The sequence below is a fragment of the Perognathus longimembris genome, chromosome 1, assembly GCF_023159225.1.
Source record: "Perognathus longimembris pacificus isolate PPM17 chromosome 1, ASM2315922v1, whole genome shotgun sequence".
In the NCBI taxonomy this organism is placed as follows: domain Eukaryota; kingdom Metazoa; phylum Chordata; class Mammalia; order Rodentia; family Heteromyidae; genus Perognathus; species Perognathus longimembris.
Window position 1 is genome coordinate 44,604,573 of NC_063161.1, and position 20,803 is coordinate 44,625,375.

The window sequence follows — 20,803 nt, forward strand, 5'->3', positions numbered from 1 at the left end:
CTCTGCCAGTCCTTTGTTCAGTCCTTCTTTCTCTGCCTCTTACAACCATGTGTTCTTTCTTCCCCTCCAGTCCTGGGGCGGGTGCTGGAGGTGACAGATCTCCCTGAGGGTATCACCCGTACTGAGGCGGACAAACTCTTCACTCAGCTTGCCATGTCTGGCGCCAAGATCCAGTGGCTCAAGGATGCTCAGGGGCTGCCTGGTGGAGGTGGAGGGGATAATGGTGGGACTGCCGAGAACGGCCGCCACTCTGACCTCGCTGCCTTGTACACCATCGTGGCTGTGTTTCCCAGCCCTCTGGCTGCCCAGAATGCCTCCCTTCGCCTCAACAACTCTGTGAGTCGCTTCAAACTTCGAGTGGCCAAAAAGAACTATGACCTGAGGATTCTGGAGCGAGCCAGCTCCCAATAAATGGAGGAGGGAAAGGGACTTAATTGGTAGGGGACAGGGCAGGGTGGAGGGGGACAAGGCTGGATTTACCTAGCCAGAGGCAAGAAGTAAGGGGACAGATGCTAGACTGAAGCCTAAGATGTTAGGGATGAAGCAAGAAACAGATTCTCACACAGGCACTGGACTCCTACCCACTTCCTCTGCCATGGGCCCCCTCTTTTTCCCTGGTTGCCCCTTCCCCATTTCCCTCTCCTTCCCATTCTCTTCTATCATTTTTTATATCTTCTTCCACCCTGAAATTCGTTTCTTTCAAATGTTTGGACGGGTAGAGTTGGAAGGGTCTCATACTCTCCTCCTCGCCTATTTCCTCACCATCCAAGCTCCTGTTTCCTTTTTTGGTCTTTATGAATATATTTATATGGACAGAATTAAGAAAAACAAAATTGATTTCCCCATTCTCTCACTTCTCCCGTCTTATCTCCCCAAGCCCCCAGAGTTAAAACTTGGAACCCCCCACCCTACCCCCAGAACACTTGTATATTGTTTGTTTGAGGTTTGTGCCGCAGTAACAGACACAGTATTTAATTGCACATACAGATGTTTGCTGGGTATATTCACTGTAAATTTTATTTAATCTGGTTTTTTGTTTGTTTGGGGGGTTACTTGTGGGGGGAGGTTGATTTTGTTTTTAAATATAAAAACTTGTCACTGGATATGGGTCACTGTTTGTCTATTGCCGCCTGGAAATGGATGGGGGCTTGGAGTTCTGGGTGGGTTCCGCCACACAGCTGTTAAAGGGGTTTGTCATGCCCTGGGATGGCTCTCCCTAGCATGTGCACATACATCTTACATTTTTCCTTCTATCCCATCCTCTTCCTTCATAAAATTCTAATAGATGGCTGGGTCTCTGTGGGACCTTGTTTGGGGGCTCTCCCAACAACTGTGAACAACAGTTCATCAGGCACATCACTTCTCAACTCTGGACCTGTGTGTCCATACCAAAGGCTTCTTTATTTATTCTGATACTCAGAATGCTCAAAGCTGAGCCTGGGAGGGCTGAATGAAGTCCCGAAGTGGACTGAAATGCAGTTCTTCTAATCTGAAAACCCTTCAAGGATAGATAATGCCTAAGTCCAGATGATTAGGTTCTACTTGGCACAAACACTTGAGTTTCTTACAATAAAAACTACACCAAGCCAGACACTGGTGGCTGACACCTGTAATCCTAGCTATTCAGGAGGCTGAGGATTGCAGTACAAAGTCAGCCTGGGCAAGAAAGTCTGAAACTTTTTTCCAGTTCACTAGAAATGGAACTGTGGCTCAATGGTAGAACTCTAGCCTTGAGAGAAAAAAAAGCACAGAGGGCTGGGAGTGTGGGTGTGGCTTAGCAATAGAGTGCTTGCCTAGCATGCATGATGCCCTGAGTTCAGTTCCTCAGTATCACATAAGCAGAAAAAGGCAGAAGTGGTGCTACTGTGGCTCAAGTGATAGAGTGCTAGACTTGAGCAAAAGAAGCTCAGGAATAGTGAGTGCCCAAGCCCTGAGTTCAAGCCCCAGGCAGGCCTGGCAAAAGAAAAAAGCACAGAGACAATGCTGAGGCCCTAAGTTCAAACCTCACAACCAACACCAAAAAAAAAAGTGCTATACTAAGCCAGACACCAGTGGCTAGTGGTCCATACCTATAATCCTAGAAACTCAGGAGGCTGAGATCTGAGAATCTAGGTTCAAAACCAGCCTGTGCAGAGAAATCCAAGAAACTCTTATCAGTTAACCAGCAAAAAGCTGGAACTGGAGGTGTGGCTTAAGTAGCATAGCACCAGCCATGGCAAAAAAAAAATAAAAATAAAAAAGCTGAGCTCAAGCTCCTGAGTTTAAGCCCTAGTACCCGAATGGGCCCGGGTGAGGTGGGAGGGTGGAGGGAGGGCCTACCAACTAAATATAACAAGATGCTGTATGATCCAGGCATGTTAAGTAAGCCCTGTCCAGTGAAGCTAAAGAAAACTAAAGAGCAGAAATCACCTTACCTACAAGATAGAACTTTTCCTCTAGAAATTCTCAAGGCCTTCCCTATTCTCTCCATCCTGTCAAGATAGGGCTATTATTAAGCCTATAGACTCAGACCCATTAAAAAGAACAGTAGGGTTGGGAATGTGGCTCAGTGGTAGTGTTTGCCTAGCATGCATCAGTTCCTCAGGACCACATAAACAGAAAAGGCCATAAGTAGTGCTGTGGCTCAAGTGGTAAAGCGCTAGTCTTTATCCTATAGAGGCTCAGGGACAGTGCCCAGGCCCTGAGTTCAAGCCCCAGGACTGGAAAAACAAAACAAAAGTAGCTGTAGAAGACAGCTATAACCTCCTGTCTGGCTAAGGAACCCCCGCCCCCACAATTGTTAACAGTTTCCCAGAATCCCTTCTTAGGAGTAGCAGCCTGTCTGGTTTCTCTCTCTCTCTCTCTCTCTCTCTCTCTCTCTCTCTCTCTCTCTCTCTCTCTCTCTCTCTCTCTCTCTCTCTCTCTCTCTCTGTGTGTGTGTGTGTGTGTGCGTGTGCGTGTGCGTGCTGTTTTGTTTTGTTATTTTTTGTTTTTGTCAATTATGAGGCTTGAACTAAGGCCCTGGACACTGTTTCTGAGCTCTTTTGCTCAAAGCTAGCTCTCTACCACTTTGAGCCTTGGTACTAATTCCAGTTTTCTGGGGTTTAATTGGACATAAGAATCTCTTGGGCTTTCCCTCTCCAGCTGGCTTTGCATTGCAGTCCTCCAATCTCAGCCTCCTGAGAAGCCAGGATTATAGGTATGAGCCACCAATGCCCCACATGCACTATTACAGTTCCCTTTACCCTGAGGACAAGATTTTAGAGGACAGAAAGAAGCCTCTGAGGGTGGTAGAAGGGATCAAAGCTGCACTACCTATGTATTCTTTACTCTTACAGGATAGCATGTAACTGTAGATGAGACAGCTATATGGCTGGCTGACAGGGAACCTCTGAGAATAAAAATCCTTTCTTCACCAGTTCCTAGTCTAAAGTCTGAGGAATAGATCAATGCTTAAGGGCATGTAAACACTGGACCACTGGAAGACAGGGACTGAGAAGATAAGTCCAGCTTCTAAAATAGGCTTGGAGAGGGTAGATTTAGGGAGGTGCTGCCACCTTTGGGGAAAAGGGAGAGAAAATCAGTTTAGAATTCTTCCTTCATATTCAGACATTTAAAGTTTCCTCAAATGAGTATAGCAAGGACAGAAACTGTCGCTGCTATGATATAGTTCAGTGGTAGAGCACTTACATAGCTTGTGTGAAGTCCTAGGTTTCATCCTCAGTTTTGCAAAGAACAGAGAAAGAAAAGAAAAAATACTATTCCTGATTTTAGCCAGAAAAGATCTGTTCACCATAGATGAAGAATCAGGGAAGAACAGCCCTGGGGGATGGGAGGATTTAGGGTCCTGCCCTGCCCCAGACTCCCCGTGTCCAATTTCTCCATGTCAGCTGTGCTGCTCAGCTGTCCACTTTCCTCTAGCCCTGTCATTTCAGCTCTGCCACCAAGGTGAGAGGCTAGCCCTACAAATACCATCTGGTTAGTTGGTGTGAGTACGGAGAGTACTGGGGGGCTTAGCCCCCAAGGAAGAGGACCAGCCCACCCCCAGCACCACCATCAAGGCCCTAAGGGATCCCTTATCCCCCACAGACTGTGGACTGACTTAGGGAATCCCAAACGTAAGTTGCCTTTTCATCCTCTTTCTATTTTCAGGATTGCTTCCCCCCACCCCCCAGCTCCCCCAGTCTCTAGTCTGTTCTTCTTCATTTGATTCTCTGTGAGTAGTTTGGGTTTTAGAAGTGAAATAGTTATTCTACTCCTGAATAAGCTAGAATTGAAAGTGGGGGTGGGATCTAGGGAATGGAGTAGTAAGAGAAGGAAAGGCTCATGTTACTCAGAAAACTTAAAATAGCTGAGGCCTGAGGCAGTCTGGGACAGAACTAGGCACAAGGCCCTAAAGCTCGGGAGAACCATCAGTCCATCCCTCCATGCATGCACATGAGGAGGGGATGTGGGAAGGTGTGTGTGGTCCTGTCTATTGGCCCTAAGTACCTGTAGGAAAAACTCCCAGTCATATAGGATAGGTTATCTGTTTGAGGGACTGGGAAGTTCTTCCAACTGTTGGCCTTTTCTCTGGATCTTTCTGCTCTTAAGCCTGATCCAAAGGCTTTCTGTTTAACCAAATTCCTCCCGATGCCTCCCCTCCAAGGATCACCATACTTCAAGGGACAGGAATAAAAGAGGGCAGAATGCTAATTAGGGATTAGATTTCATAGTGAGGTTCAACCTCTTGCAGGATGACAGAAAAGGAGGTACTGGAGTCCCCTAAGCCCTCCTTCCCAGCAGAGACACCACAAAGTGGGGTGAGTGTGGATTTCTTACCACTGTGTTGGGGGGCTGGAAAGCCATTAGTCCGAAGAAAACTGCTTGAATTGACCCCACTTGTGTGTGACTCTTGTCAGTAGGCTAGCTAGCACCTGCAGCCCCAGTCTGCTAATGTCTGGGCACATTGCTTGCCTCACTAGAAAAGTAGGTTGACAGTCATCGTAACATTAGGTTTCCTTCACTCTTTCCCTCCCTCAGCTACAGCGGCTGAAGCAGTTATTCAGGAAGGGGTCTCCAGAGCCAAAGGAGATGGAGCTTCCCCCAGAGCCTCAGGCCAATGGGGAGGCAGTGGGAGCTGGGGGTGGGCCAATCTACTACATCTATGAGGAAGAGGAGGAAGAAGAAGAGGAGGAGGAGCCACCCCCAGAACCTCCTAAGCTTGTCAATGACAAGCCCCACAAATTCAAAGATCACTTCTTCAAGAAACCAAAGTTCTGTGATGTCTGTGCCCGGATGATTGTGCGTGAGTCATGAAGGGGAGTGAAGAGTGTGAGGTTGAAGGTAGGGGTTGGAGGAGAGGGTTTAGGAGAGGATTGTTTGTAATGGACAGACTGTAGCAAGATTCAGCTTATAAAAATACTAGTAGAGATTGAGAGCATAAGGTCCTAGAAGAGGGCAACTCAAGGCTATAGTAGCTGCAGTGGTGCAAAGGGAAGGAAGAACCTGGAACCTTACCCAAATGTTCTCCTCCTCCAAGTCAATAACAAATTTGGGCTCCGCTGTAAGAACTGCAAAACCAACATCCATGAACATTGTCAGTCCTACGTGGAGATGCAGAGGTGCTTTGGCAAAATCGTGAGTATGCTCTGTGGAGCAAGAAAATGGAAGGGAGACAGATACATGTTGCCAGCTACCCCCTTACTGATCCCTCAAGAAATCGCATACAATTTCTCTGCTTTTTTCCCCTTCAGCTCATCTTATTCTACGAAAGGATGAACACTTGGGGGGAGGGGGGAGGAATAGAGTTCTGGACCCCATCTTGCTATATCTAATGGTCACTCCCTTTATCCCATCCTACAGCCACCTGGTTTCCGAAGGGCCTATAGCTCCCCACTCTACAGCAACCAGCAGTATGCTTGTAAGTGCTCCACATACAACCTAAGGGAGTGGGCAGGCCTCCAGGATGATTCCATACCACATCTAGCTTTGGAAGCCAAATTATCTTCTATTTCCCATAGTTTTCCGCTTAAAGCCTAATATTTCTAAATGATTTGAATGCAGCCACTAATCTTCTGATTTACAGCTGAAGAAGATAATTTAGTGAGAACTACATACATACAGCTAGCTTGAGGTAGAGCCAAGATTGATACCTTAATCTACTAGCTTCCAAATATGTATTCTTCACAGAAAACTGTTTCTAAGTAAGAAATTAGAATTGTGTCAGACTCAAGGCTAGACCAAAAGATGAGTTCCTAATTTGGGTTGGGTTTTTTTTTGCCAGTCCTGGGACTTGAACTCAGGGCCTGAGCACTGTCCCTGGTTTCTTTTTGCTCAAGGCTAGCACTCTACCTCTCGAGCCACAGAGACACTTCTGGCTTTTTCTGTACATGTGGTACTGAGGAATCGAACCCAGGGCTTTTTGTGCATGCTAGGTGAGCACTCTACCACTAAGCCACATTCCTAGCCCTAAATGAGTTCTTTTAAGAATTGCTGGGTCCAATTCCTCAGCACCACATACATAGAAAAAGCCGGAAATGGGCCCTGTGGCTCAAGTGCTAGAATGCTAGCCTTAAGCAAAAAAGAAGCCAGGGACAGTGCTCAGGCCCTGAAGACTGGCCAAAAAAAAAAAGTACTCATTTAGTGGGGTGCTGGTGGCTAGTGCCTGTTATCCTAGCTTCTTAGGAGCCTGAGATCTGAGGACCACCATTCAAAGCCAGGGAAGTCTGTGAAACTCTTACCTCCAATTAACCACCAGAAAACCAGAAGCAGAGCTGTGGCACAAGCTGGTAGAACACTAGCCTTGAGCAAAATTGCTCAGGGACTGTGCCCAGGCCTTGAGTTCAAGCCCCATGACCAAAAAAAAAAGTGGGGGGCCTCATTTACAAGTTGCTTGGCATTTATTTGAAGGACAGGCACCTAAGTAAAAAAGAACACACTGGTGGTAGCCCCTCCCCCCAACATGCATGTGCCACTCAGCAAAACAAAAGCACTTAAAACACCATTCTCTTTGAGAATAGGGATTCCAAGCAGGTCCCAATTCCGAAAAAACAAGGTATTCTTTCCAACACCATGTACTGCTCTGCCTGAAAGGAATTCTGAGAAGTATTTTTCTCCATTAGATCACATTTCTAGTAATGAGCCCTTTATAGATTGCTGATCTAGGTATTACCCAACTGATCCTTCCTTAATTCTCCCCCTGCCTCTATCTCCACCACACACACAGATTCGTATATACAATTCCCATAGGTGGCTTCTGAGTTCCGCCTCTTCCTTCTTTAGGGGGTCCTACCTCCAATCCTTTCTCTGCCTCCTCAATAATGCTTTCTTTCTCCCATTCCACTAGCCTCTACCAATCGCAATGACCCTGTGTTCGAAACCCTGCGCACCGGGGTGATCATGGCAAACAAGGAAAGGAAGAAGGGACAGGCAGATAAGAAAAATGTGAGCACCATGTATCCCCATGGATACCCCTCTAGAAACTCATGGGGCAAGTCATCCCCTTCCCTTGGGTATAGAAGTTATTAATCTTCCCTTGAAATGGGATAAACCTAAAAAACACACCCTCACATGCAACTTGTGAGTGTGTTTTGGACCAGCCTCCAGTTAAGAACCCATGCCATAATGCTGGGAAGTTTAGTGGTAAAGCGCTTGCCTAAATGCACAGACCCTGGGTTTGATCCCCAGCACGCACGCACACACACACATACATACATACATACATACATACATACATACATACATACATACATACATACATACATACCAGCAACAAAACAACCACAGAGCTGGGCACTGGTAGCTCACACCTTAATCCTAGCTACTCAGGAGGCTGAGATCTAAGTATCACGGTTCAAAGCCAGCCCAGGCAGGAAAGTCTGTGAGACTCTTATCTCCAATTAACCACCAGAAACCAGAAGTGGCGCTGTGGCTCAAGGGGTAGAACTAAAGAGCTTAGGGACAGCGCCTAGGCCCAGAGTTCAAGCCCCATGACCAAAAAACAAACAAAACAGAGAGTACATTTTTTTCAACTCCCTTGTGAAATATGTCTGATTAAATACCACAGAAAGCTAGACCTCAGGCATTTGGCATTGCTGGATGACAGAGACAAAAACTGTGCTTTTGGATTTAGGGGACAGACTATATCATGACATGCCAAGTAATCAGAGAATTCTGGAGCCATGCAAGGGTCCATGAAAATCATCTGGTTTGACTCATTCATCTTACAGATAGTGAAATGGGAGCACAAAGCTACTTGCCAAGAACAACCTCATTTCCTTTTTTTTTTTTTTTTTTTTTGCCAGTCCTGGGGCTTGAACTCAGGGCCGGAGCACTGTCCCTGGCTTCTTTTTGCTCAAGGCTAGCACTCTGCCACTTGAGCCACAGGACCACTTCTGGCTGTTTTCTATATATGTGGTGCTGGGGAATCAAACCCAGGGCTTCATGTATAGGAGGCAAGCACTCTTGCCACTAGGCCATATTCCCAACCCCTCATTTCCTTTTATAATAAAATTGCTAGGTTGATAATTCCACAGACTTGTGTTCAATTCAGCGTTTTCTAGACAGGATATAATATCAATCATGGTTGCAGTTAGATGGATTCCTAAAGTTGGCTGAATTTCCATATCCAAAGAATCCTGGTCCTTTAAGAGTGCCCAACTAAAGGGAGATTTCCGGTGCCTTCTAACATGAATTGGTCCATGCTTCTAAATCTATAGTCTCTTTTCTCAGTGATACAAATATATAAATGATGTCATTTGTGAGAAGCTAGAAAGGAAAACTTATACATTGAAGGATATATTTAAGTCTTACAGATGCCAGGCCCTGGGTTCATGCCTGTACTCCTAGCTACTCCAGAGGCTGAGAGTTGAGGATCATGGTTTGAGGCTAGCCTGTGTAAAGAAACCCAAGAGACTTGTCTCTAAGTAACAAGCAAGAATGGCAGTGTGGCTCAAGTGGTTAGAGTGCCAGCCTTAAGCAAAAAAGCTAAGCAAGAGTGTGACACCCTGAGATATTTATATATTAAAAATATATACAAATAAAGAAGCTTACAGCCCAGAGGGAAGAGCCAAAACTGATAATTTGATGAGGCTGTTTTGTTTTGGGACATATAGCCAAGCTCCCTGCCTCAGCCTCCTGAGTGCTGGGATTACAGGCATGTGCCACTATGCCCAGTTTTAATAATTTGAAATTTCATAAGGAAACACTTATCTCTTCTTGGATCAAAACAAAATCAACTGGCTAGACTGAAAGATATGACCTCAGAGTAGTTACTATGGAAGGCTGGCACAGATAAGAGATTTCTATGGAGTGAACTTACAAGGAACTAGCAGTGTGATTTGGCTGTTTCTGGAAAAACTAGTATACTCAGGTTCCATTCTCTGAAGAAAACTGAAAACTGCTGCCTATTTTTCTTACACATGGAATTTTTTTTTTTTTTGCCAGTCCTGGGGCTTGAACTCAGGGCCGGAGCACTGTCCCTGGCTTCTTTTTGCTCAAGGCTAGCACTCTACCACTTGAGCCACAGCGCCACTTCTGGTTTTTTCTATATATATATGGTGTTGAGGAATCGAACCCAGGGCTTCATGTATATGAGGCGAGCATTTTACCACTAGGTCATATTCCCAGCCCCAACACACGGGATTATTTTTAAGAGCAGACAATATAATGAACTGCCTGGAATCTGGATCATGGAGTGATAGGAAAAGACTGAAAATGATGAGAGAAGAAAGGACATGACAGGTATCCTCAGATATTTATGGGAGCTATGTTGATTCCACATTTGTAGCTCCAGAGGGCAAATTAGGACCAAAAAATAACTAAAGATTACAGGGAGACTGTCATAGACATAATACAGGGAATTGCCAAAAAAAAATTGCATGGGGTTACTTTATAAGGTAGTAGATTCCCTGTCATTAGTTACAGTCAAGCTCAATATAGGGTGGCCTACCTGACAGCATATTTCACCTCTGAATTAGGCAGGTGGTTGGACTAGATATTTCCTTCAAATATCTTTCCAACCCTGAGATCCTATTATTCTGAAGTTCCCTAGCGTAAGCAAGCATAGGTTCCCAAGACAGCATCTTAATTTTGTTGCCCTCCAGCCTCTAGCAGCCATGATGGAAGAGGAGCCAGAGCCCTCCAGGCCAGAGGAAAGCAAACCTCAGGATGGTGAGTGTAACCCATCACTATCAGCAAAGATGGAGTAGGGTCAGGGACTTCACTATGCCATTGGGGGGGGTGAGAATTGGATATTAAAATGCCTTCTAGAACTGGGTGTCAGTGCCTTGAGCCTGTAATCCTAGCTACTGAGGAGATTAAGACCTTGAGGATTGTGAGTCACAGAAAAATCTGTGAGATTCTATCTCTAATGTACCACCAAAATGCTAGACTGGTAGTATGGATTAAGTGGTGAGTGCCAGTCATGAGCAAGCAAGCCAGACAAGTTTGAATAAAAACCTCAGTGTCAGAAAAAAAAGAAAGCCTTCCAACAAGGGGTAAGGGCTGCCTTCTAGGAGATAGAAACAATGTGTTGGTGTTTCCCAGGAAGCAGCCCTGAAGGGAACAAGAAGGCTGAGAAGAAGACACCTGATGACAAAGTGAGAATCCTTCCTCCCTTCAAGAACCCTAGTCTTTCCCCAACTTAAGTTTGACCCCACTCCTGGCATCAATACAAGTTCCCATCACTCAACCCACACTTATATTAACCCCACCCACCCAACACAACTCAAGGACCTAGAATAAAGTTGGAACACATTTTGTCTGGAAAATACCCCCTCAATACGGGGTAGAGGAGCCCTGAGACTCATCACCCTCTTTCATCTTTTAGCACAAGCAGCCTGGCTTCCAGCAGTCTCATTACTTTGTGGCTCTCTATCGGTTCAAAGCCCTGGAGAAGGACGATCTGGATTTCCCGTGAGACTCCTTCCAAGGAGAAGTGGGGAGAACTGAAGAGGGGAGAAGCTGGGCTCCCTATGGGGAAGGAAACGGGAGAAGGGACTCTGAGCTTTCAGTCCATTGGAGCTGGGCCTGGGACATAGCCAGGGGCTTTTGTGATGCCTCTAAATCTCAGAGACCCTTCTCTTCCTGTTCCAGGCCAGGAGAGAAGATCACCGTCATTGATGACTCCAATGAGGAGTGGTGGAGAGTAAGAGAAATCGCTGGGGCTAGCTGGGGTGTGATATAGGTTTAGGCCTAGGATCTTGGGTTAAAAAAAAAAATTGATTCAACCTACTACCTTTCCTAGGGGAAAATCGGAGAGAAAGTTGGATTTTTCCCTCCAAATTTCATCATTCGAGTCCGAGCAGGAGAACGTGTTCACCGAGTAACGAGATCCTTCGTGGGGAACCGCGAGATCGGGCAGATCACTCTGAAGAAGGACCAGGTAGCTCCGGTGCCCTAACCCAATCGCAGGCTTCAATGCTGCCGCGCCGACCACACTGCGACTAGGCCAAGAACCTAATCCAGGTTCCCCTGCTCTTATCTGTCTTTTTCCTTGATTCCTCTCCTTTAACCGCCTAGATCGTGGTGCAGAAAGGAGACGAAGCTGGAGGCTACGTCAAAGTCTACACCGGCCGCAAGGTGGGGCTGTTCCCCACCGACTTCCTGGAGGAGATTTAGGTGTGCGGGCACCTGCAGGCGGGAGATACCTGTGCTCCATTCTGGGCGGGCCCAGTGGAGGTTGGGGAGAAAAAAAAGGAACGAAAGCCACTGGACTGCGGGTGGGGAGGGTTGGGAAGGCCCGCCAGCCGAGATGGGGCTTCTGGGAAAGGGACTGGTTCCCGCCTCCCTCCCCCGACCCGGGGCCTAGATATTTGTTGCTATTTGTTGCCAGGAGCAGTCGGTACCCCGTAAGCCCATCAAGGCCATCTAGCCTAGGAGAGCTAGGGGTTTAGAGGGTGGGGTGTGGGGGAGGGGGGTGGGGTGCGTCTCCACCAGGAGGCGCCGAGGAGGGAAACGCGGGGACAAATTGTCGAATGTTGCCAATGTATTAAAGTTTTGACAAAAGTTGGAAAAGTTTGTTCTTTAACTAGGGACAAGAAGACCTGCAAGTGGGGGAGAGGAGAAACCTCCCCAGCGGTTCCACCCCACTATTATCGGGGTAACCACTTGGGCTGGGGCTGGTGGGAGGTAGGCAATCAGATACCCCTCCAGGCTAGGCCTGTGAAAGGGGTGTCGACCTACAGCCGTCGCCCGGCCCTCTGCTGCTGAGAGCGGATCCTCGGGCTGGGAAGATCTCTGTCTTTCGGCCATTCAGCGGCGGGCGGCCCCTCGCATTTTAGAACCTGGCTCAGCGCCCAGCTGGGCCGCCAGGGGGCGATGCAAGATCTCTGTTGGAGTGAGAGGGATAGGGAGGGGCTAGGGGTGGCTAAGGGGAGAGAATCGGAGACACCAAGCCCGAGACCCTAGGCCTGGGAGGGGGTGGGGTGCGTGCCGTCTCCATGGCAACACTTCCACGAGTCCTCAGGGAACTGAGCTAGCGAGGCCGGGGGGCCTAACCCCTCCCGCGCGGCCCCTGCCCCAGCCCTTGCCGACAGGTACCGAGCAGAGGACGCGGGGCAGACAGCTCACCCGCTCTCTCACAGACCTCCCCCCTGCGGCGCGCCGTATGCAAATGTTATTATTTGCATATGCAAATATGCAAATAAGCCGGCCCTGGTCAGGGCGGCAGGTGGCGTGGAGCGGGAAGGTGTGGGGAAGAGAGCTGGAGACGTGGAGTTGGGGACCTGGGAGCGGACCACTGAGAGGCAGCCTGGGGTGGTCGCTGGAGTGGGGCTGGTGGGAGGGTCCTGAGCTTGGTGGCGGGTGGGGGAGGGTCAGCCTGGCCAGCCAGAAGCTGCTCTCGTCTGCCCGTTGTCTGCCAGAACTGAGGTTGGCATCGCCTAGCAAGGTTGGCAGCGGGAGCCCGGGCACCATCTGCTGCTGGCAGGGGAGGGAGGGCAGGGGCTCAGCTGGGCTGGGGAAGAGGAGGGCCCGGGACTGCCCCCCCCCCCCTACAGAAGGCTGAGGTGTGGTGGGGGTAGGGAAATACAAGAAGACTCGCTGCGGAACCAGTTTGGTTTCTTGTTCCTTTTGCCCTTGACTCTTTTCTGGACGCCTTGGGGTGCGGGGTCACAGAGGAAGACTCGTGCAGCCCCCTTCATCACGACTGAATCGGAATGGGAACAGATCATAGGCACACACACTCCAATCACACACAAGTCAACCTTTTGCCCCCATCTCTCTCCGGGATTTTGATACCAGAGTGAGAGGAAGCTCAGATCGCCTGTATTCATCCAGCAGTCGGAGGGACTCAAAACTCGAGACCCGAGATCCTGAAGGGCCCCCTCAATGCTGAAGCAAAACCAATTTACTGGCTCATTGGGCGGCGGTGCTGGCGTGGGGGTGTCGAAGAGCAGGGAAAGCGGCTGTTCTCCCCTACACTCGCGGGGCGCCTCCCCTCCCTCGCCTTACCGAGCCGGCAGCTGTCCCTAATTAGAGCGGCGGTTTAATTGGATTTATCAGCAGTTAATAGGAAATTAAGCAAAGGGCCCGAGAGAAGGGGGGGGGCGGGAGGAGTAGAAAGACGGGTTGTGCTGTGCTCCAAGGAGAGGTGCTGGGGCACCGGGGCTGGGGAAACGCTTCACCAGTGTCTTGATTGAGCCCCAAGGCCACGCCCTCCCCCTTAATACTCTCCCTGCGATTGAGCCCTGGCGGGTGAGACCTGGAGCAAGTCCTGGGAGAGGGCCGCGACCCTGTTTGAGCTCCCAGCGCCACCCACTCCCCCAGGCAGCCGCCGGCGTGATGGATGATTCTGCTGCCTGCTGCAAAGGTCATAAGTCTGGGCCAAGGAGCAGACTGAATTGAAAATAGGAGGAAGGCCAAGGTGCTAGAGTCCAGGACACAACGGGCATCCCACCCCTCTCCACTGCCCACTCCGTGTGTCTGCGTGGGTTTTACTGGGTTTGTTTTTCTTTTCTTTTTTTGCAAGTCCTGGTCCTTGAACTCAGGGTCTGAGCACTATCTCTGGCTTCTTTTTGCTCAAGGCTAGCACTCTACTACTTGAGCCACAGCGCCATTTCTGGCATTTTTTTGTAAGTATGGTGCTGAGGAATCGAACCCAGGACATCATGTATGGGAGGCAAGCACTCTACCACTAGGCCATATTCCCAGTCCTACTGGGTTGGTTTGTAAGGAATGGGGCTTGCATTCAGAGCCTCTCACTCTCCTTTAGCTTTTTCACTCAAGGCTGGCACTCCACTACTTGACCCACACTTCCTCTTCTACTCCACTCTTTAAAAAAAAAAAAAAGGTGGGGCTAGGAATGTAGCTTAGCAATAGCGTTCTTGCCCAGCATTCATGAAGCCCTGGGTTTGATTCCTCAGCACCACATAAGCAGAAAAGGCAGGAAGTGGCTCAAGAGGTAGAGTGCTAGCCCCAGGACTGGAGGGAAAAAAAAAAAATTAATGGTCCTTGAAGGCAGAAGATTGGGGACCAGGACCATGGGAGATGAGGTAGGCTAGTGACCCTTTCTTCAACCCTCATTTCAGCCATGTTGGGGATCCTGGGAATCTCCTAGTACTGCAGCAGTACTAGGTACCCATGGTACCCCCCCCTCCGCCATCAATGGCTCAAGCTGGTACCAGCAGGCCTTCTATTGTGCAGGATGTTCTGTATATCCCTGTACTATTATTGTACAGAGCTGGTGTCAGGTCTGCACCACTCACAGCCCTGAGGGCCAAGGGAAGGTAGCTTGCAGGCAGTCAAGCCTGGCCCACTGTCCTCTGAGTCCACAGCCCCAGGCGCCTCCTGTCACCACTACCTCATTATCCAGCTAGACTAAGATAGGCTAACAAAGTCTGCTCTGGGGGACCCTGGTGACCCCTCTGCCCCACTCCACAGCGGTGCAGAGCACAGATGGCAGTTCCTGCATGTGCGTGGTTCTAAGTGGGTGTGGTAGTGCAGGGTCCCTCTCTCGGTGTCCCTGCTAATTATGAGCACCTATACCCCTAATGTGTGGAGTTATGTGTGTCTGCATCGTGCAAATGTGTCTGAACCCCAGGTGTTTGGGTGTATCTCAATTGTGTGCACAAGCCACGAATGTGTATCGTTGGGTCTGTCCACCTCCCTGTCTTATGATTGCTGTCAGGGGGTGTAGGTGTAGGTGTCTGCTATGCTTGTTCATATGTGCTTTTGCATATCTACGTGTCTGTGCCTTCTTTATGCCTGGGTGGGCTTCCTCTCCCCTCCACCCCCCATCCCCGCATGCGAGCATCTCGGGGCTTCGGTGTCTCCAGGACTGTGAGCAAAAATCAGAAAGAGCGACTTGTGAGTGTGTTGCTCTGGCGTCTTCTGCTGCAGGTGTGTGTGTGTGTGTCGGTGACAGTGCGTGGGCGTGTGCCTGGGTGTGAGCCGCGGCAGTGTGTACCCGAATGACAGTGTGACGCACGCGCGCATGTGTGCGCGCACTCGCGCACCCGAGACCGTCTGATTAAGTCTCCCGCCCCCTCTCCTTCCTCTCCCTATTTCTATTCCTCTCTCCTCTCCCGGCCGGCTCAGCTCCGCCGTCTGCATCATCTCCATCCATTATTGAAGAAACAGCCGCGTCCGCTCCAATCACATCAACATCCCCGCCCCCTCCCGGATCTGCTCGCCCCGTGGCCCCTCTGGGTGCTCGGGCGGGGAGAGGCCCGGGCGCGGCTGAGCGCCGGGCGGGAGCGGGCTCGTGACCCCGTGCCCCGCACTGGGCCAGGCTCTAGGACGCCGGGGTCCCTTGCGGAGACCGCTTTGCATAAACAGATGGCGCGGGCGTCTTTGTCTCGCTCGGCTCGGCTCGCTTGCTCGCTCGCTCGCTGCCCGGCTTCTAGCTCCGCTTCTGTCTGGCTGATGCAATCATGATCATCTCAGAGCCTCGGGACCCAGAGCCCTTAATAGTGGCAGAGGGGAGTCAGGAGCCCTGAGACTCCTGAACAGATGCTGGGCACTGTGGCTTCCTTCGGGGGAACCCCCTCCAGGCCCCACGGCTGCAGAGGACAGACAGAAGTAGAGCTGAGGTTACAGGAAGGTGGAGGTGATCAGGAGGTGGACCCTGAGCGGTGCCCTGGGGTGCTCCCGGCCTCTCCCGCAGGACTGAGCAGCCCCCCTCCCTCCTCCAGGGGCAGCGAGCCAGATAAAGGAACCAGAGCGGAGGGATTGGGGACAAAGGAGAATGGGGAGACTCGCCCTTTGTAAAGAGAGACACAGAGAGAGGGAAGGAGAGACTGGCAAGAGAAACAGATGCAGGACAAAGCCAGCCCGAATACAAGGGAACTAAAAAAACACGCACACCCGAAGAGACAGGGCAGTTAGGGGCTGAGGGCAGGCCAAGTCAGAGATGGAGGGCCGCGTAGGGAAAGGAACCAGCCTGAACCTGGGGTGCTACGCCTGTCGCTGGCAAAGCGCTATCTTCCGTTTCTGCTCTCTGCTCTCACCCCAAGAGTGGAGGCTGAAGGACCCACGGCTTTGGTGGGGTGACCTATACACTTCCAGGACGGATTCACCAGCCCGAGCGCTGGCCGCGCGAGCTCGCACTTTCCCATAGGGGGAGCCCGAGGTCTCCCCCCCTCCCCCGCCCCCCGCAAGCCTGAGAGCCGCTAGGCCTCCAGGGGGCGCCCGCACCCACGGCTTCCTCCCCACCCCCACCCCCACCCGCTGGTTCCGGGGAGCCCAGCTGCATTTGACTTGCTGCGCCGCCAGCCTGCGGATTAGAATCCGGATGAGGGTTGGTGTTGGAGAGTTTAGTCCCAGCGGGACTACCCGGGGCTTCGCTTAATCCTCGGCTAAAGGGAGGGAAGAGAGGTGGCTGCCATCCCCGGCTCCGCTAGGCCAGCCCGGCCGGAGTGACCGGGGAAAGTGCGGGGAAGAAGGGGGACGGGGAGGGAGGAAGGTGGGAGCCCAGCTCCGTCCCAGAGGTGGAAACCCAGAGGTGGAAACCAACCCAGGAGGGGAGCAGGACCTCGACCTGAGTTCACAAAGGAGTCCCAAGCAAAAATGCAATATGGGGCTGGGAGAGGGGGATAGAGGTCCCCAAAAGAACGGAGGCAGAGGCTGTGGGTCACTCGTTAGGCCCAGGTCCCCAGAACGTAGAGGAAAAGGCCGGGGTGGGAGGTGGGAGGACGGACGGGGAGGGGGGCAGACAAGGACCCAAGAGCAAAGGGACGCGGTGCACGACGGCCCTTCCAACGTCCTGTCTCCGCAGCTGTACCACAGAGCGCCAGATGTGCAGCCCAGCTGGGCGGCCGCTGGAGCTCCAGCTCCTGCATTTAAAAAAATAATAATTTTTTTTTTAAGTCCCAGAGACTTGGAGGGCTTGACGCCCTGAAGGTGCCGAAGCTGGGGAGGTGGGTGTTCGGGGGGGGGGGGTTGCTCAGCTCCAGGCTCTGACATCCATCAGCTCCCCTCTCCCCCCTTCCTATCCCACGTCGCAGCGAGTCTCTGTCTCTTTGTTCTCCCGGGTCTCTGACACTTTATCTCATTATCCGCCGGAGGGAGGCGGAGAGCCCCGGACCCCGCAGCCTAATTACAGCCGCGCTTGTCAGCGCCGGGGGCGGGGAGGTATCAGTTTGCGAAAAAGGGAGGGGCCTCCCTGGAAGTGTCCTATTCCAGCCAATACCCTCGCGGGCGGGGGAGGGGGGGGACAGACGGCTGGGGTGCACCGCTCGCCCGATGCCCCCGCCACGGGGCAGGCTCTAGAAGGTTCGAGAAGTGGAAGATTCAACAGGATTAGGCTGCAGATGGGCAGGGAGGTGGAGGTTAGCCATGGGAGTGAAAAGAAGCAGATGAGGCTCTGGGCTTCTAGGTCCCTAAACCCCAGTTCCTCCAAGGACTGACGCGGAGAGCTTTCCCACCCCAGCAGCTAGGCAGACACCTGAACTGTCTGAGAAGAGGCAATCTCTATGCTCCGCAGTTCTGTCTTCTTCTTTTCAACTTCACCAGCTTTTCTGTTTCCTTCACTCCTTTCACTTCCTTTACTCCTAGGGCTTAGGTAGAGGGTGGCTTTCTTGGGGTGGGAGGGGCTCCACCTTCAATTCGACCCCAGGTACCCGGGGCAATCAAATGTCTCAGGTTCTCAAATGCTTCAACGGGTGTCTAATATCCTAAGCCGGATTCACACATCTCCAGCCCCAACCACTATTCCAGGCCAACTCCAGTTCTAGAAATGTCCATCTTACACTACATGTGGAAGGGGCAAAACCAGGGAGTTCAAAACCTGCTAGCTCCTGGGAGGCCCCCTGGGAAGTGCTGTGGAAGGCTCACCAGTCCCCAGCCCCTCCTGCTCCCACCTGAGAGCCTGAATTGTGAGGGAGTGGTGCTGCTTGACAGTCCCACATCTGGCTTCCCCTTCAATCCATCTCTAGATGACAGTGAGGGCTCTCCCTCAGACACCATGTGAAGGGTTTCCATGGGATCCAGTCCCCTCCAGCTTTGGACTTGGAATTGTGGGAGGAAGCAAACTGGGTCTGGAGGAGCTGGCAGGCAGGGCAGGGCTGAGCTGGCTAGGCTGACCCCTCCCCATGGGGGGCGGGACCCCAGAAGGAGGGATAAGACACATCCCCAGGAGAGGGTCAGACACTGGAAAGGCAAGATGGCAGGAACCAGTTTAGGGGCTCGCTTGTACCGGCAGATCAAAAGACATCCAGGGGTAAGTCCAATCCTCAGATTCTTACTCTTCTTTTGCTGCCCCATTCCTCAAGTTCCCAAGAGTCCTACTTCTTGCTCAATCCTTCCAACGTTCCCGTTCCTCACCCAGCACCTTCTATATATCCGTTTTGGGACTGTACTTTGAACAGTTTTGCCATAGGGCAAGGAAGATTATGTGGGGGAGGGGGGGATGTGGGACGTAGTTGTAGGTTCCAAGATACCTCTCACTGAAGGGAGGGGGGCATTAGACCTTGGGTGGGTAAAGAACGGGCAGTAAAACTTGAAATGGGAAGCGCATACTGCAAGGAGGGTACTGACCCTTCAACATGCCCTCGGTCTTTCCTACAGCTCATCCCGATGATCGGCTTCATTGGCCTGGGCATGGGCAGTGCTGCACTCTACTTGCTGCGACTCGCCCTGCGCAGTCCAGATGTCTGGTAAAGACTAGGCTTGGGACACACGCAAGGGGGGACTGGACCCCTTAGGACTGAGTGGTGGGGTAGGAGCCCTAGCAAAGTCCTCAGACCCTATGTCTCCTATATCATCTGGCATGTTGAGTCTGGAGCTGGCTCCTGATCTGGGAGACTCACTTCCCCTCCAGCCCACCTGGTCCATTCCCTTGGTGGCTTGGTGGGTTCAGGGCTAGGAATCCCTGTAGCTCCAAGGCTGGTTGTCATAGCGACACAGCTCTGCAAGCTGCCTCAGGCTTTTGGGTACCTCTATGTGCACCCAGAAGCAGCCTGGGGTGCAGGGGCTACAAAGAGGTCCTTGGGTGGCACTGAGATTTATTGCTGGAAGCAGGTGGTGGGGGGAATCTTTGATAAGCAAAAGGCATACCTACAAACCCACCACATTGCTTGAATTTGAACCAGCAACCTGTCCCTCAGATCTTTGCTAGTCCCATGACTAAGGAGTTAACTTAGGGTGTCAGGAGCAGGTGAGAGTCCCCAGGCAAGGTTGTCATTCTGTCATTAGGCCACACGCTGACAATGATGACAAGCTTCTTGTCTAGCTTATCAGTATCCACTAACATGCCCCCTCCTCTGTCAATCTCTAGGATATGGGCCCTGGACATAGGAGTCCAGAGGTGGGAGGGGAGGCACTGCTAGGGTGGGAAGCAGAGACCCTGGATGGACCTCGGAGCTCATAGTCAGTCTGGGCTCCCAGAGCGAACACTAAACCTCCCTCCTCTCTGCAGCTGGGACCGAAAGAACAATCCAGAGCCCTGGAACCGCTTGAGCCCCAATGATCAATACAAGGTACCACCTGGTAGATATAGGGTGCTCCCTATCCACTCCCCTCCTAATCCCTGGCTCTCCCCCTGCCCACCCACAGTGAAAGCAAAGGGAGACACGGGCTCTTGTGCAAACCTCCTTTTCTTCTTCTTAGTTCCTTGCAGTTTCCACTGACTATAAGAAGCTGAAGAAGGACCGGCCAGACTTCTAAGCCAGGCTGGGCTGTTCCATGTAAACCACCAACTCATTTATTATTCCATTCTCTGCCCAGACCCCGGGGCATCAATCCAGCCATGCTGCCCAGCTAGCTTCTGCTTACATAGGCTGGATTCCCACGCAGAGGGGAGGCAGCTCCACCCCACCCCCTTCTCCCCAGCTCTCAGCGGAAGCACCTCTGACCTGTGGCTTGAGTCCCATGTGGGGGAAGGGGAGGGTAGTCAAGAAGACAGACAGCAGCTGGGGTAGACCCAAAAGGCTCAAGCCAGCCCTTCTGCCTTCCTACCAGAACCTTGCAGGGTGTGGCACAAGGATACGTGTTGAGCGTGACCAACGTGTGCCAACAGTAGACAGGCCTCAGAGTGCCAAGAGACGTGGCAGGCCTCACGTTAGCTCAAGCTCTGAAAACTGCCTAGGGGCGGTGCTGCCTAGGCTCGACTGGGCTCGCCCTGGCAGCCCAGGATGGGGCACCTCTGCCATACACCCTCCCCTGTCCAAGCCTGCTACTGCCTGCCAATGACACCTCCCGCCTCGCACCTGGGTCTCCCCATGCTATTCCCTACCCCTCCCCTCCTTTGCTCCCCATATGTCCCTGGGGATCAAACAGAAGCAGCCGTGGGCAAAATACAATTTCATTTAACAAATTGAATTTGCTGCGCCTGCTAATCACGTCTGGTGTCGGCTCTGATCAGAGACAGAGAGAGGCGGCTACAGCCCCGGGGGTCCTTGTGGTG

The 20,803-nt window shown here is 51.4% G+C and overlaps 3 protein-coding genes across 17 annotated transcripts in view; all 3 read left to right on the forward strand.

Moving 5' to 3' along the window:
* Positions 1–1,112, forward strand: part of R3hdm2 (R3H domain containing 2) — a 141,468-nt gene extending 140,356 nt beyond the window's left edge. For all 14 annotated transcript variants that reach the window (XM_048361121.1, XM_048361130.1, XM_048361113.1 and 11 more), the window contains one exon: positions 71–1,112. In XM_048361121.1, coding sequence (XP_048217078.1) covers positions 71–411 — 341 coding nt within the window. In that variant the 3' untranslated portion in view covers positions 412–1,112. The remainder of the gene's footprint in view (positions 1–70) is intronic.
* A 2,076-nt stretch (positions 1,113–3,188) lies between these two features.
* Positions 3,189–11,862, forward strand: Stac3 (SH3 and cysteine rich domain 3). 2 transcript variants are annotated; one of them, XM_048361251.1, is made up of 12 exons: positions 3,189–4,097; positions 4,715–4,781; positions 5,002–5,266; positions 5,501–5,598; positions 5,824–5,881; positions 7,307–7,404; positions 10,065–10,131; positions 10,507–10,559; positions 10,790–10,875; positions 11,056–11,107; positions 11,207–11,344; positions 11,482–11,862. In XM_048361251.1, the coding sequence occupies exons 2-12, from the start codon at positions 4,716–4,718 to the stop codon at positions 11,578–11,580; spliced, it is 1,080 nt and encodes a 359-aa protein (XP_048217208.1). In that variant the 5' UTR covers positions 3,189–4,097; position 4,715; the 3' UTR covers positions 11,581–11,862. The 2 variants fall into 2 exon arrangements, with proteins under 2 accessions (XP_048217208.1, XP_048217214.1); XM_048361257.1 differs by lacking the exon at positions 4,715–4,781 and having other exon boundaries at positions 3,192–4,097; positions 11,482–11,861.
* Positions 11,863–18,547: 6,685 nt separating this feature from the next.
* Positions 18,548–20,728, forward strand: Ndufa4l2 (NDUFA4 mitochondrial complex associated like 2). Its single transcript, XM_048361278.1, has 4 exons — positions 18,548–18,619; positions 18,967–19,055; positions 19,817–19,877; positions 20,008–20,728. The coding sequence occupies exons 1-4, from the start codon at positions 18,563–18,565 to the stop codon at positions 20,062–20,064; spliced, it is 264 nt and encodes an 87-aa protein (XP_048217235.1). The 5' UTR covers positions 18,548–18,562; the 3' UTR covers positions 20,065–20,728.
* Positions 20,729–20,803: the final 75 nt, after the last annotated feature.